This window comes from Strix aluco, chromosome 17 (genome assembly GCF_031877795.1).
Source record: "Strix aluco isolate bStrAlu1 chromosome 17, bStrAlu1.hap1, whole genome shotgun sequence".
Taxonomy (NCBI): domain Eukaryota; kingdom Metazoa; phylum Chordata; class Aves; order Strigiformes; family Strigidae; genus Strix; species Strix aluco.
This window is the reverse complement of record NC_133947.1, coordinates 13214094-13229835: the sequence shown is the minus strand read 5'-3', so window position 1 is coordinate 13229835 and position 15742 is coordinate 13214094. Positions and strand designations below refer to the sequence as shown.

The following is a 15742-nucleotide window of genomic DNA, read 5'->3' as shown; positions in this document are numbered from 1 at the left end:
CTTTCCTTTTGTTTCTGGATAGGATAGCAAGTCCTGCTTTTCTATCAGCAATACTGGACAGGCTGCTGCTGTTACTGTTTTTAAACAAGTAGCAGTGGATTTATGCCACATTTCATCACTGACTATTGAACAATAAAATATTAATTATAATGTAACCAGAGATTCAGACTGTATTCCTATTATTCTTGGCCAACTTGGCTGGTTCTCCCAGCATGTATGTCACTGAGTACAGCTCAGCTGAGAAGGGACTGAGGGGGTGGGAAGGGGACTTCTCATGGGATATGGACATCCCTCCTCAAGCTTAACCTTTAACAGCAGCTCTTCTTCCTTCAGAAGTCACTAATTCTTGGTGCTCACAAACAGACCTTCAGCCCCCTGCCAACCTTTCTCTGGGCTTTCTGTACTCAAACACTGACCTCCTCTTCCACCTCCTGGATCTTTCACAGGATCCTCTGAAGAGGAACTTCTGAAGCTGTAACACAAAACTCCTGTCAAGCTCACTTAGACCCCAGGTACATCCCTCTTCAGGGACGAGGCAAATCCTGCCGGCATTCACAGACATGGTGCCATTTACCTTGTTAACTTATTTTCAGCCACTAATGAAACTGGAGCCAATAGATAGTTACTATATTTTTATTGTTTCATTGAATAAATGAATTTTAAATACAGAATTAAAAATTTGTAAAAAAGTTATTAAAAGCCAGTATTCAGAAGTAGGTTGCACATCAGTGACTGAAAAATTCATACTTACTTTCTGGTACAGATAGAAAAGAAAAATAAAAAAGCATATTCATCATCTGGGAAGAGACGTTTTGGTGTCTTTTTTTACATTTCCTTTCATATTTGAGAACTGATATTTATGTCTCATGAGAATCTCCCACCAACTTTGTTTTTCACAGCACTGATTCACATTGTTTGTTGTTCAAAAAAACCCACTCATTTGTTGTCTACAGTAGTGATGTAGTGTTTCCCCCTTGTATGTATGGAAGCCAGTATTTTTAATAAAACATCCAGCATATGAGGGGTGGAAAAAAATGCAGCGTTATGTGAATTGCAGGGATGCAATTTAGCTTACACAGCATCTTTTGAGCAGGAACAGAGTCTTCTCTCTCTCCCACAGATACCTTTATGTGTTAGGCATTTGTTAGGATATCACATCTCTGGCATTTGCTCTTTGCTAAGCTCCATCACTACAACAAAGATTTCCAGAAGTGATGAGTGAATAGGTACCATTGATTTTTTTAATGCCCAATTTTAAAGCAGCTTGATCTTTCAAAAGACACAAATCACCCATCCTCAAAGACAAGAATCAGGGCTTTTTAGGCACAATTTAAGCCCCATAAAACAGAGGTACTTCAAGAAGGCTTGACATTGGGGTTCTGGGTCAGGGTTGGGAGGTGGGTTTTTTGCAAGTTTCTATTACAGGTTCTTAAAAAAGACAGCTATGATCCCTCCAGTCAGTGCATCTGCATCACTTCAACCAAAAACAGTAGACACTCTCTAATATATGCATCGTTTCAAGACATCAGCACCACCCACAGTATTCACAACAGGTTAGTAAGGATATGGACTATGGCTCACCTGTTCCTCAAGGATCTTAACCACCAAGAGAATTTAACCACACAGACAGACAAACCACGGAATGAAGTGCCCTTACAACAGAAAGTAGGACTTTGAGATAATGAATAGGGATAGCTACACACCAGCCCAGGGAAAAAAAGCAGAGGAGGGAAAGTTCAGACTGTAATGGAAACAAATTCATTTAACAGAAGAAATAATACTGGAGATTGTCACTAGTGCAGCTAGGATTTAGCAAATTAAATACTTTGAGTATACACTTGCAGGGCAGCCCTGCTTCTGCCACATGAATAAATATCCAACAGTGTTTTTAAACAGTATATAAAAAAAGATGTCAGGATTTTCAGAAATGATGCGTGTTCCATCCCCTGTAACTGCATAGTAGGTTCCCTCACGTGAGGTATTTCAGCATCACCCCAAAGGAAAAAAGGACTTCTGCCCTCCTCTTCCACAAGCGCAGTCTCATTTGAGCTGAGGTCGTATGACGATTAGGCAGCGATGTGAGGTGCAAGCGTTCTGCTCTACCCTCGTCTCTGCAGACCACAGCAATCACACTGTGCTGTGCAGGATGAAAACGTGCAGTCAGAGCAGTAAAGGCTCGGTTCAGTACCCACTGTGTGACCGGACACAGGCACGGACCTCTTATTTCAGCCACTGCACATCTTAGGGGATTTGTGCTTTGTTGTTTTAAACAGACATGTTCACACAGAGTCTTCCAAAAATAAGTTTAGTTCATGTGGCCAGGTCAGATTAGTAACCTCAAATTAACTTCAGAGTATTTCCTTGGTTATCTGTTGATATACAGGTTGTCCAGAAAATAAATGTATGTTATACCCTCATCAACGGCAACTCGTGCGTTTGGTTTTGCATTACCAGCAGAGCTGTACGGGACAGGCATCTCTCCGATCACACCCTACATTTGAAAGGCTGCTCTCCATCCCATACCTTTTTCCAAGGAAAGTTATTTTCTTGTGTTGCATATATGTATTTATCTGTAGTCATTAAATACAGGACATTGGCTTCAAATCCCACCTGGCCTTTTCGGAAGCATCCTTTTTAATTCTTCAAAGAACGTAACGGTATCTCATTAGTGAAACCCGGGATCACAACAGCTTCTGGTGATGTGCAACACCCATGGATCTTACCAAAGGGATGTCATTAGTACCACTGCAGCATTTGACTTCTCCAAAATGTGCATGTGATCAAAAGAAAGAGCAAATCCAGAAGAAACAGATGTCTTCTACCATCTTCAAGACAATGTTTCTTCTCTTACATTCTGTCTTTGCTGCACAGTCACTGCAGCTTTGTTTGCAGGGTTTGTTTTGAGGGTTACTTTGTCTAAGAATAATCATACCCCCTGCAAATTCTGCTACATAATGATAATTGCTGCTTGTTATCAACACCCCTGTTAGCATGTAGGCTGGTGTACGCTCACAGCCAGCTGTCATGGAAATTGTACATAAATCTGCTTTTCCTTCAAAGACACAAGCACTGTGCAGTCTGTGACTATACTAGGAACATCTCTATAGCTTTTCCATGCCTTCCAAAAACTTCAAATCAAATACTTTGGTTTGTTCATGCTTTCCTTAGAACATCCGAGGATGAGATGGGTTTTGCTTAATTATCCACTCAGCATGGGGATTGATGTGGTACAAGTCTAAGAGGTAAGTGTCTGGGTCCAGGCAATGTTCACCTATCAAAATAAGAGATTGAGAGAAAAAGCGTTTCTTATATACTTAGTCCTATATTTGCCAGGTTTTGGGGTGGGTTTTTTCCCCCCTAAAAACTGGTATTTGTTCACATTAATTTCAATATCACAACCATTCAGAAGTGTTTCCACAAATCTGGAAAAGTTCTAGTGAGTGAATGTGTGTTTCTTAAAACTATACTGAGCCCAGGCTTTGGCCTTTGTGGAAAGGTACTCTAACTTTAACACCCAATAACTTTAGCACATGCAAACCATCATGAAATATGCTAGGGATCAAATCCAGAGACTGATTTTTTTTCCAGTGACAGAGCTTTTCTTCTACAGATGCTAAGAGATATACTAAGAGGCAGCCAAAGCACTCCAGTAACCAACAGTCTCCAGAAGCAGCTGCAGCAGGGCATAAGAATTCCTTTCTATTTTCAGAGACTCCTAATCTGCTGCTGCAATCATATTATTCAAGTCTCCTCTCCATCTGATGACATTACTCTATTGACAAGTGGAAATCAGTGACTAATGAACATCATCACTTGTTTAACTACATGGTTTGAGAAACTTCCCCCCAAGTTAGTATGGGTACTTTTGTCAGAAAGTTGATGAAGGCAGACAGAATTCACACCTGGAGCAGGCAGTCATTAGTACAGATGCCATGGGCCAGCCTACCACACTTAATTAGAGCCCAGATAAGAAGCACACGATTCAAATCTAGTGGCATAGGATGGAGTTTCCCTTTACTTAGATGAATGTACTTTATGGTTTTAAGTTCTACACTTAATTGCAAACATGAACCTTTATCATTGAGGGGAGAGGGAGTTTGACATGGTACATTTAACAGAATGGAAGGTTTGCTTGTTTCTAAGATGGACAAAGTTTTGCATGTCTCTGTCCTCAAGACTTCTGGAGTTTCCACTTTTCTTGACAGGAAGTTTCTGAATAAGATCCATTAGTGTTAAGTATTTGTGGAAGTCCAGGCTTCAACCTTCTCACATACTTGCCCTATAAAGGCTTTGCAGTGATGGCTGGAAGACACAAGAACCATCAACCCAAGAGCTTTCACAGGTGCTATTTGCTGTGGGTGAGGTTAACCCACACTTGTTTATCTGTCTTCTAACTTTTGGAACCCCCCTCCAAATCTCATTCTTTTTATAACTCCCTCCTAAGACAAGTTAAGCATAAAAAATGGTTATCAGACTCCTTATTTTTGGTTACCATCCAGACTTACCAATATTGCCTCCCACTTCATACAGGAGCAAGTTTGTGCACTCCATTGAGTTGTTACTGCAGAAAGAAAAACACACTGAAGTTAATAAAGCTCTGTGAAAAGCAGGTTAGGTAGTTTAGTCATATTTGTTCCAGAAGAATTGCTTATGGTTCAGAGGCCAGCAATGGTCAAGGAAGATACAGGCCATATTATAGAGACCTTGCTGATCTTCCTGAACAGTGCAGCTGTTGAAAAGGACACCCAAAATTGGAAAAAAGAAAACAAGGCAGATATTTCTCACAGGTAGCAAGCAGCACACTATATGCAAGCACTAACTTTTCAATAGGAAGACAACAGCCATAAATACCAAAGTTCACTGGCAGCATTCCTCTACAACTGATGGCCTGTTCAAGAGAAGCTCATCTGCAGGAAGACTTTGGCAGCTGTAGTAGCTTGTTAGTGAGATACCAGCTGACCCATATTCAACCAACTTCCCCTCCACCCTCCTTGTCTAGACATCTGCTGCCCAGGGACACAGTCAGGAGAGGCTGAACACTTTACCTATTAAATACGTTCTGCAGGCATGGTGACAGAGGGGGCCAGGAATTCTTCTGTTCATTTTTTAGGTTATTTCATCAATTCACCACTGGAGCATAGGAGGGAGTTGCAGAGCTTATTTTAGGAAATCCCTATATTAAGATATGCATGTTGGAAATACTACTCCAGGCGAATAGTTTGCACAGGTGATGTTTTTCTCCAGGAGAGCTAGAGAGGGTTTGTTTTGCAGGGTCAATGTTATTCCACTTTCCCTTCCCTTCAGCAAGGCTGCTAAAGTTCACTTGTCACCCAGCAGCCTGGAGGAGACTACTGACCTCCTGAGAGCCTGAGCACAGTGATGAAATCACGCAGTTGAACTAACATTTGCTTGCCCCATCCAACACACTATTGCCAAAGCATAGGATAGAGGAGCAGAGAACAGTCTCCTAATGGCTCACTGTGCTGCCACATCAGCTCTGCCACAGCAACTAGACCACCCAGGACTTTTTTTCTTTTTCCTTAAAGCAGAGAAAAAGCCATTTACCACTTGAGGAGGTTGACAGTGTTAACAATATTCCAGCCATTCTGGCACAGGTTCTTTTGAAACTGCCTCAAGACATCAGCAACTCTGGTTGCATTGTTCAAATGCACCTCTAGCGAATCCTTCAGGAGAAGTGAAGCGTGGACTTTCACAATCTTGGAAGGCTGAACAAGACAGGCAAAAAGAAGAAAGTGCTTAAAGAAAGACGTTATCAGGTAGAACATCAAGTTTCAAAATAGATGAAGAATTAAACCTATCCAGCCAGCTGTTCACAGAATTTAGGTTTGTTTCTCATCCCACACACACTACAGACTGGAAGCTTACAGAAGCATCAAGGTGAGCATTATAAACGAATCATCAGTGCTTCCGTCCTGTGGCTGGAGAGAAAAGCACCCCTCTCCATCAGGGTGCACTGGTGCTCTCTGCTGTTCAAATACAGCACCGGCACTAGAAGCGACACAAGCTTTGATGAAAATAGGATTCGTCAGAATAAATTCTAACAAATTGTTTTGCACAGGTCTGATAGACTTCTCTGGAATTCATTTAAATGACTGAAAAAGGAGTTTAGACAATTGAATTGCAGACTACTGAATTTCAGAAAGGTAGTTTCAAAAACATTCCAGTGCTATTTTCTCAAGACTGTTTTTATCAACTCCCTTGTGAATTAACTTCTCAGAACTTTTGCAGAGAACGTTGAACTGTGCTACCAGGGTCTGATCTGCAGCGAGTTAATTTTGCAATCCCAAATCCTCTGCGAAAACGGCACAGAACACCAAGACAGTGCTAACAGTACTTCCTAAGCATCAGGTCACCTGTTTGACTGCCTAAACAGTAGTTGCCCTCTCTGAAATAACAGCATCTTCAACGGTGCCATGACACCTTAACAAGCCAAATTTTAGGCAGACGTCATCGCAGTATCCCAACTTGAACAGAAAGGTGGGGGATATACTGGCTTGTGAGAACATAAACTCTTCTTCAGGTATGCAGATTTAAGCTTTTAATGTACTATTGCTACCTCAGACTTCATCTAGCTCATGTCCTTAGAGCATCCCAGTTGCAGCACCACTGCTACCAATACTTAAAATCCAGCACTGAATGATGTAACGCAGCTCCTACAGACCTGCACTTATTCAACTAACAGTGGCAACCAAAAAAAAACCAAAAGGCAGAATGACTCCAAAGATCTTTTCCCAACTTCGATGCTCGAATAGATCTGGTAGTAACATCTGTCTAAAAATCTCAGCCTGCAGCAACACAAGAACAAGTAGAGCCATTTCATTTATCAGGGAACTTCTCTCCTTTTAAGTGGCAAGAACCTTGTCCTCAAACCCTCCCATACAGATCAGCAGCATTATGGAGCAGAAAGAAAACTGGATGCAAAATGTACATTTATACTCCTGTAATAGCCTAAATTTTTGCTTTAAGTTAATGAAAATAAGTCTACCTTTGTCACAGCAGACACACCAGTCTAAACACGAAACACCTAAAGCCATAGGAATTCTGTTCTTCATGTGAGGTAAAGATCAGCATTTCTGCTCCTGGTCTCTTCCCCCCTTGCCTGCAACCATGCAGCATCTTAAACAAGGGTTTTGTAGCCTGAAATTTATTTCGTACTCTTGTTATTGGGATCAGTTCTTGCCACAACCTGGCCGAAAGGGTCTGGGAAACTGTTTCTTGTTGTTCTGCAGATTTTTCTCCATCTTGCTCTTTAAAGAGCATCACTCCTTACAGTTTTCCAAGTTGTCATGAAAGCATTTGACAACATTATGAAAGAGCCTGTTTTTTTCAAGCCCTAACTCACCTCTGCCTGGTTCTTTTCCACCTTGTCTTTATCAGCATGAATCTTCCGCAACAAATTTTTAATTCGCTTGTCACAGAACTGGTACCTTTTGCTATTGCTCTCATTCAGCTTCCTCACTTGAGCCACCAGAAAAGAGGAGACCTGGGCAGGGGAGAAGGAATTAAAACAAACCAAGCAGAGATGAGGATGCCATTTAAGAACATAAGCTATGAAGCTCCTTAAATAGACCAAGTATTTACATACCTTCAAAACAGGTAGTCTTGAAATTCAGCCAGAGGTTTTGCCTACAGACATTTAACTCCTCTGGAATTCCCAAGACTATCCCTTCCCCTGTTCCAATTCTAACCAGAACAAGACACTGCTACACCACACAGCAAAACACCCGCACAACTTACTGTCCAGAGCAAATCCTGGTAATGGATCATCATCCGCACAACATCAGCTGCCCCCTCTGCCAGCTGTTTCTCCTTCCCTTCAGGGATCTTGTTTGGCAGCCCCTTGTGCATGAAGAGGTTCGGGGCCATGACTGTGGAAACATTCCAGAGGTTCATTTTGTTGTTGTTTTCCCTGGCGACCACTTTGCTGAGAAACTCAAGTAGAGCCTAAAGAAAGAGGAAGAGACTTAAGACATCCACTACTAACAATGCTTAAGAAACTACTGTGGCAATTGTTGATGAGATCATTTAATTAACATTTTTTCTTTATATCCATGAGCAAATCTTATTTCTCCAGTCAGGAAGTTCAGTGACCATTTTCTAATACTAGAATAGCAACAAATAACCATACCAAGCAGAGAGAGAGTTTGTCCAGCATTCACGAATCAGGAGACACAGTCTGTGTGGGAAGCAGATGAGCTCTTACTCCTTGGCAGGTGGCATTTTACAAAGTCCAGTCATAAAAGTTACAGAATCCAAAGACTACCCCCCCCTCCCCCAGTATCCCCTCAAGCTTTTCCCAGATGTGGAAAAATAAATGCTTTTGGATTAGCTCTTCTGCCTCACACCTCCGCCAAAGCCATGATGCACGACAGAACATCTTTGGCTGGATGATGTATTCCAGCACTTTAAATGAAGTTTTCAGGGTGCTAAGTCAGCCTTGCCTTTATCACCTGGAAGCTGAACTACTCAGAAGAAGAAGAAAAAAAAAAGCAGCAGCAACCACCACAGTTGTCATAAAGGCAGAGGTTGTGCACTGCCTGCAAAGCTGATCTCAGCAGCATTTATTCTTTCAAAAAGTAGTAGGTGAAAGGATTTGAAATTAATTCTGATTAGAAAAGGGTAGGAAGTTATAAGCTTAGTAGCTTTTTTTATCTTTTTAAAATTGAAATTATCTTTCATAGATGATGACTATACCACAAACCATGAATCAAAAGACTTGAATTTGTTTCCCTATACTTAGCATGCCCACAGACAATGTAAGACCTACACATCTTTCACTCCACAGTGAAGCGCTTTAACACACTGAAGAAAAGCATGTTTCTAAACAAGATGCTCCAAGACCACATGGATTCCTACTGCTCTTAAATTTGTACCCAGAAGGCAGACTGTGCTTACAGTTTACGTTCACTGCACAGCCTTAAGGTTTGCCTGCTCTCCTCATCATGGCTTTTCATTCTCAAGTCAGTGAAATAAAACCAAATAGCATGATGTATGTTATTTACAAAAGCTGATAAAGCTTCCTCGAATAAAAACCTGGAATGAGATCATGTTTTTCCAGTTAAATCCAGAACAGGCAGTTACCTTTAGAGTGTTTCTGTTGGGCTCTGGCAGGATCAGGATCAGGAGGTTTAGAGCTTGCAATCTTTGTTTCAGATCTGGAATATCTAGAGAGGGAGAGTGTCAACAAAACAGAAGATTCAGGCTTCCAACTGTTCTTTTTGAGCATGGGAATCCCCCAAGGAATAAGGCTATTACTTATTATAGCGTTTGTCATCTAGGATTTGAGACCTTGTTTTACAGAAGTAAATCAAGCTCATACTGCCCTTATGAAGCAAACTACCAATGTTTTAGAAGACTGGCTGATTTGCTTCGGAGTACCCAGTCTATCAGCAAGTCTTTGAAGGTGCCTTTGAAGGGCAACAAAAGACCCCATTATTCCCCATTTCTTGAATAAAAAATGTTGTGCACTTCAACAGTTAGCTGAACACATTCAAACCATCTGTTGAGGCACAAACCTCAAAACAAGGTGCTTGCACAACACTGCACTACCTGCAGACAAGCCAAGACCATTCACCCCGGCCCAGCTGCCACCGCTCAGCCTGCATGTCATTATTTATCAGGTTGTCCTAATTCATGGTAACAACCCTGCAGCCTCAAATGACACGATAAAATTTAAGACCCCAGGACGATGTTCCTACACAAAGATGTATGCAACCAAGCACCAGTGACTATGGCTCTCGGGCTGATACATGACAGGACACAGAGTCTGACCATAGTTCATATCATTCTCTGAATTCCCATCAAATCCACAGGCTCCCAACACACCTGACAGGAGAGCCCAAGACCAGCAGAGGTTTGCAAAAAGAAAAAAAAGCACAACCAGCAAACTAACGCTAAACAGCCAAAACAAGGACTCACTTTGTACAGCAGCAAAAGCAGGGAGGTACTCTGCTGTCAGCAGTGGGGCTGGCAGCTCTCTTATGAATCTTTTCAGTAGTCCAGATACATCATTCTGGTGGACTTCATCCCAGCGGAAAAGGCCAGTATAGAAGTCCCTTTCTAGCTTCTGTTCCAGACTCTGTTAAAAAAAATGAAATTTATTACTTTAATAAGCAAATGCAAGGGAAATTCTGCAGCTGAGCATTAGGAGGCCAACCCATCAAGTTAAAAGAGTGCAGAGACCCTCACAACAGACACTGCCAGATTTCCCAGCAATGGACATTTCTAGTGGTACTGGGAAGACAGGCGAGACAATTCAGGTTAATTAGATACTTGCTTCAGTAACGTGCTCCCTGATCATCTCTGACACATTCAAACACTACTAAAGAGCTCATACCTTGATTCTGGTCTGGGACCCAGAAACTCTCAAAATGCCCTCCGTTTCAAGTCCTCTCTTTTCCAGGCAGGATAGCAGCTATTAAAGAGGAGAAAAAAAGAAAGCTCTTAAGCATAGAGGATGAAAAGTCAGCTCTTCCTTATCACAGGCCTCAAAGGCTTCCTGATTCAAAGGATTGGAGGTTTGCAGGAAACCAGAAGAGAACTTACCGACTGCAGTAACAGAGGGACCTTGGTGTTGGGGAGCAGTTTTTGGTCATTTTCCAACAGAGTGTTGAGTGGAACTCCGAAGAGTCTTTTCTCTACAACAGAAACAACATGTTATAATCTGTATCATCACTAATACAGGTGTAAAGGGTATATCCCCCACTGCGGACTAAGATGGCACATTTTGTAAGGATAAATACTGGAGAAAAAGAGAGGAACAGTTAAACAGAACAAGTGCATTTGATAGTCAGACAAAGGTGGTGCTAGGTCTTGATGTCATGATCCAGTGACTTCCAAGAGAAATTCTGGTCAAGGAAAACACACCTGCCACAAGGTTTCTTATCGAAGACCCTTTCTGTTCTAACACTTGAAACACTAACCTAAGAGAACATCAGTTTAAAAAAAAATGCACCAAAAAAAGTTAAGATGACATACAACTAACCTGTTGTTTTCAGTTTTGCTGCTTTGTTTCTCTTCAGCTCAAAGCCCAAAATATCACAGAGAGCTGTTAGTTCAATAAGGGCCAGTGTGGGGATCTTCTTCATGTCTTGAGCAGATAAATCTCCAATTCTGGTCACTCCTAGTCTGCCCTTAGGGATCTTAAACTTCTAAGGGGAAACACACACGCCCAAAAGGTTCAGTGCAAGTTATCACTACTAATCCCTCTAGTTATTTTTATCATTCTTTACCATAACCAGGAATCTATTCAGTCTGCTGTTTTCAACACCAAATACCCAAAACTACTCCTACTTAGCCCGCAGTTGAATAAATATTTTTCCTTTTCAGTATTGCTCTTTAATCATATTGGATATCCCAATTTATCTAAATTAAAGACAGCCTGATACCCACTCTAATCCACTTCAACCTTGGAAGCAGTCCAGTACATCTGTGGAAAAGAAAACTGTTAGAATTACAAGTAAGAAAGTCCAGTTATTCTTTTCAGTGGAAACAACATAGATCTGTATCAAAATAGCTAGTTTCACACATAAGCCCTACTTGTTTTGATCCTCCACAACACAACGTTATCCTTGCCCAACACTGCAAGGATAACAGCACTACCTGTCCAAAAATACCTACCTAGTATAGACCCACTGCAACACTATCCACAGAGGCCATTTCCAAGAACTGATCAAACATTTGAATCAAGTGTCTTGTTTCCCCCTCAACAAGAAGAGGTTAGTAAGTTCTAAGAGGAAAAAAAAAAAAAAAATCCTTCAGTGCTTACAGTTAGGGCACTTCCATCCTTTAACTTCCTAGATTCAGACAGGAATGATCCCTTGAGCAGGACAGCCGCTTGCTCTGAGTAGGCAACATCCATGTTGAACACCTCCTCTTTTCCAGGGTTTCGAACTGTGCAGGAGTAATCCTGAGTTTCTGCTACAGAGGAAAATGTGTCTTAAATTTCAGAAAGCCAGAAGGATGAAGCTTAGAAAACAAGTGTGCTAAAAAAGCAGTGCGAGACAGATTTGGGTACCACCTTTTTAAAAAATCCTACATAAACATCTGAAAACAGTGTTATAGCACAGTCCTCAGACTGAGCAGTAGGGTAAGATTAGCTTAAAGCCATAACAATCCTGCTACAATCACCAGACCACTGGTAAAACAGGAGCATGGCCTTAAATTAAAGGACATACCAATGGCTAACTTCTCTTTACACAATTGCGTATGGTGTTTATAGGATTTATAGACTGATTTTATTTGCATCTTCTAGCTGTTTTCTTAAAGAGTTATGGTTATCAGTTGGAGCGGCAATTCCTAACAACGCTAGAGCCTGGAAACGTTTACTAAATCCACAACTGTGGATAACCATGTATTTAAAAAAAACCCCAAAACCCCCCAACAAACTACAAATAAGGCCAATGTTTCAGAGCCCAGATTAGTGTAACTTCTCTTACAGTTCCAGCCCTACTTCAGATCCTACTTCCTGTTCAGTCCTACTCTGCATTTAAAAATTTCTTACTTCTCTGTACATTTGAAGTCCGTAGATTGTGCCACAACTGATCTGGGCTGGACTCCTCTTTCTCTGCTGCTGTCTCCTGAAAAATAAACCAAAACATGGTTACCTACACAAAACAGAAGTTATTATAAGACAACGTGATTCTGGCAGAAAACACACACCCCTGACATTGCTAGTCTACGAAAATGCTCCTCAAGCTCAGAGCTACAAGACTGTTCTAAAATTAAGAATCATAATTAGAGGATTTGGTAGGCAGGTGGAAAATAGATGATTATCTCACAGACAGTATTTGTGATAAATTTGTACATCATTGAGCCAGTTCTTCCTGTCACACAATCATTAGCCAATTTCCCCCTTTTCGAAGCTGCCTGGGATCTACCCATTGCCTGTGATCACAAGATCTTTCCTGAGAAAGAACACAACACACCATCAGCACCTAAAAGCTTCCCTTTATGGGCTTCACAGCGAGAGAAGCGAATCTTTAAAAGTATAAGGAGGCATTTGGCAGGCAATTCTGTTAATAAAAACCTTACTTTTGCTAGAACTAGTTAGAATATAGGAAAGCTTATTATTCTATCATCAAAAGTTAGCAAATTTCCAAGAACATGCTTATGACATGGAGTTGTGGACTGTGGACTGAAAGTTAAAAGGAACCTGTGCAAAGTCAGTGTAAGTGGACAAAACAGTCAACCTGCACAGAAGCTGTATTATATCTTTAGAGTGGGCGCACAATGATGGGCTTGCCACGAAAGCAGAACCAATTTATTTAGCACCTGCATATAAATCACAGATCATGCAGTGAATAATGCCAGAGCACCTTAAGATCCAGCTGCTGCGTAAACAGGCCATACTGAACCGTAATACAGGGGAAATACGTGGGAAGGTTCTGATAGAAACACCAACAACTTTGATGCCTGAGAGGAGGTCATGACAGAGGTGGACAGGAGGCAAACTGTAAATCCATCTTGAAACACTGATAGAAATAAAAATCCAAGCGACTGACAAATCACTGCCTGCACTCTTACTGCCTGAACTGCTTCCACTCCACTCACAGCTGAACTGAATTAGCTTTAAGCTCAGTTTGCTGAACATAGTTTTTTCCATAGGTAGAGCCCATCCAAAAGTTCTGTTCCCAGAGAGCAGTCAGTAGTGGAAAGCATCCAAAACCTGACTGAGCAGTAAAGGCACAGATACTGTAGCTGGGTTCCAAATCAGGAATTTATGAGCCTTGGGGAAAAAACCTTCGCCTTTCCACATTTCTGTTTCCTTGCTTACGAAGTGATTTCAAATATCCTTTTGTGCAATAAAGGATTTTTGCTACATGCCTCAAACAAGTGTTATAGCAACATCAGGCATGCTGTGGCATATGGTTCCTGCATATGTCCTTCAGAGCCCCAAAACTGGGCTTGGAACTGGGACAACACAGCAAACCAGTATGGAAAATTAACCACAAAGCCTGCTTCCCTCTGGGATTGCTCCAGAAATTACTCAAGGGTACAGGGCTTCTTCTGCTCAGTGCCTATATCCAGTGTCATAGCCTAACATCTCAAAAATTTACCATTTTACATAGAAATCCATCCTCATTTGCCTAAACTGAGCATCTATCACTTCTCATGAAATAAAGAGGGCAAACACCACCCCTTGGCGTGTAAAAGACAAGCAAGATATACAGAGATTAAGCTGATGGCCACTCAGCAAAGAAGGAATAAACAGTCAAACAGCTTCATTTAAAACACATTTTCTTACTATCTTTAATTAAAAAGAGGGGAAAAAAAAACACCACTGTTTTTTGTTTCAGTGACCTCTGGTAAAAACTGTAGATCTCAGAGACAACTGCAAAGCTTAAAAAAAAAAAAAGCTTAAAAAAAATTGAGCCAAAGAAAATAATAATAATTCCAGCAGAGTTATTGGAAAGACTTCAGTGATCTTGCCCAAAGTAATGAGACAAAATGTTTCACATCTAATCAAACTAAGACTATTTTAAAAGACAATATTAGTTAAGAACTTGCTGAATTTCAACTGAGGCACCTAAGACAACCCTGCAGTATTACTGCTTCCAGAAATGTCATCATTTTGTCACCCATTCAAGGAGGAATGCAAGTAATGCTCTGCAAAAGAGAAAAAACCATGACACTGTCCCAGTGCAATTCACAGTAAGGAAGCAATCTGCACCTCATCACTGGGCAGTTACAAAAACAAAACCACAGAAGTTTCCAGCGATGTTGCAGACTAGTGTCATTCCCTTAAGGCATTCAAGGGATTATTTGCTATAATTCATCTCATTATAGTAAAAGAAGTTTCAGAGAGGCTCAGGCTGAGGAAAAGGAGTAATCAGTTCCAGCAGAGAGCAAGGGTCCCATGCTACTGAAAAAGGTAGATCTTGGTCAAGCTCAATATTGTCTGACTACACAACTGACCAAGTAGAAAAAGTCACAAGGAGCCCTGATTGCGATATACTTTCCAGCAGCCTCTAGAAAAAATAAGGATACTGTACCTTGTAGCCACAACCAAAAGAGGAACAGCACAGCACGAAAGCAGCTGAAAAGCTAATGGTTATGTATTCTCTAGCAAAGAAGGGAAAAAAAAAAAAAAAGGCAGTGGCTAGTCTTTCTTCACAATTACCAGCTGTACAAAGTTCAGTTCTGATAAACTGAATTTACAAGGTTCTCTCTTTTTTTGGTTAATAATGATTTAACATGTCGCTGGAATAAAGGAAACACAAGAGGGCTCCAAATGATACCGCAGGCACCACACAAGAGTCTTCCAGCAGTCTCTGGGAAGGCTACGGATCTGCAGGTTTTGTAGCAACTTCTCAATGCTGCAAGCTGGATGCAGAATTTCTATGATCTCAGCTTCATTTCAGCTCAAGAGATGAAGTCTTTGGACATGAGAGTAGCTCTAGACCCAGAAAGCCAAGTCTGCTACCACAACACAAAGTCTTTCAGGAGATCCCACTAAATCAACTTACCTCAGAACTGACCACCCCAAAAATGTCTCGGACATCACGCACAGGATGCTTGTTCTTCCTCCTCCGAGAGCGGGAGTAGGTATCCAACCGCCGCTGCACAGCAGCAGCCTGGGTCTTGGTCAGGGTGGAGAGCAGCACGATGTTGTCGTTTTCCGAGGCACGGTCCCCGAGGAGGTCAGACAGACCCGCGTCCTGGAGCCACTCAGCTTCAGCTTCTCCCTCTGCGAGGCCAGGGATGAGAAGGGCGAGTGAGA

At 41.5% G+C, this 15742-nt stretch overlaps 1 protein-coding gene across 3 annotated transcripts in view; it reads right to left on the bottom strand.

The window, feature by feature from the left end:
- Positions 1-617: 617 nt before the first annotated feature.
- Positions 618-15742, bottom strand: part of ARHGAP40 (Rho GTPase activating protein 40) — a 29113-nt gene continuing 13988 nt past the window's right edge. For all 3 annotated transcript variants that reach the window (XM_074843375.1, XM_074843376.1, XM_074843377.1), the window contains exons 3-15: positions 15489-15709; positions 12524-12599; positions 11789-11940; positions 11006-11171; positions 10567-10658; positions 10358-10435; positions 9940-10099; positions 9103-9185; positions 7759-7965; positions 7364-7504; positions 5566-5726; positions 4506-4561; positions 618-3271 (exon numbers count right to left, since the gene is read on the bottom strand). In XM_074843375.1, the coding sequence (XP_074699476.1) occupies positions 3165-3271; positions 4506-4561; positions 5566-5726; positions 7364-7504; positions 7759-7965; positions 9103-9185; positions 9940-10099; positions 10358-10435; positions 10567-10658; positions 11006-11171; positions 11789-11940; positions 12524-12599; positions 15489-15709 (1700 nt within the window). In that variant the 3' untranslated portion in view covers positions 618-3164. The remainder of the gene's footprint in view (positions 3272-4505; positions 4562-5565; positions 5727-7363; positions 7505-7758; positions 7966-9102; positions 9186-9939; positions 10100-10357; positions 10436-10566; positions 10659-11005; positions 11172-11788; positions 11941-12523; positions 12600-15488; positions 15710-15742) is intronic.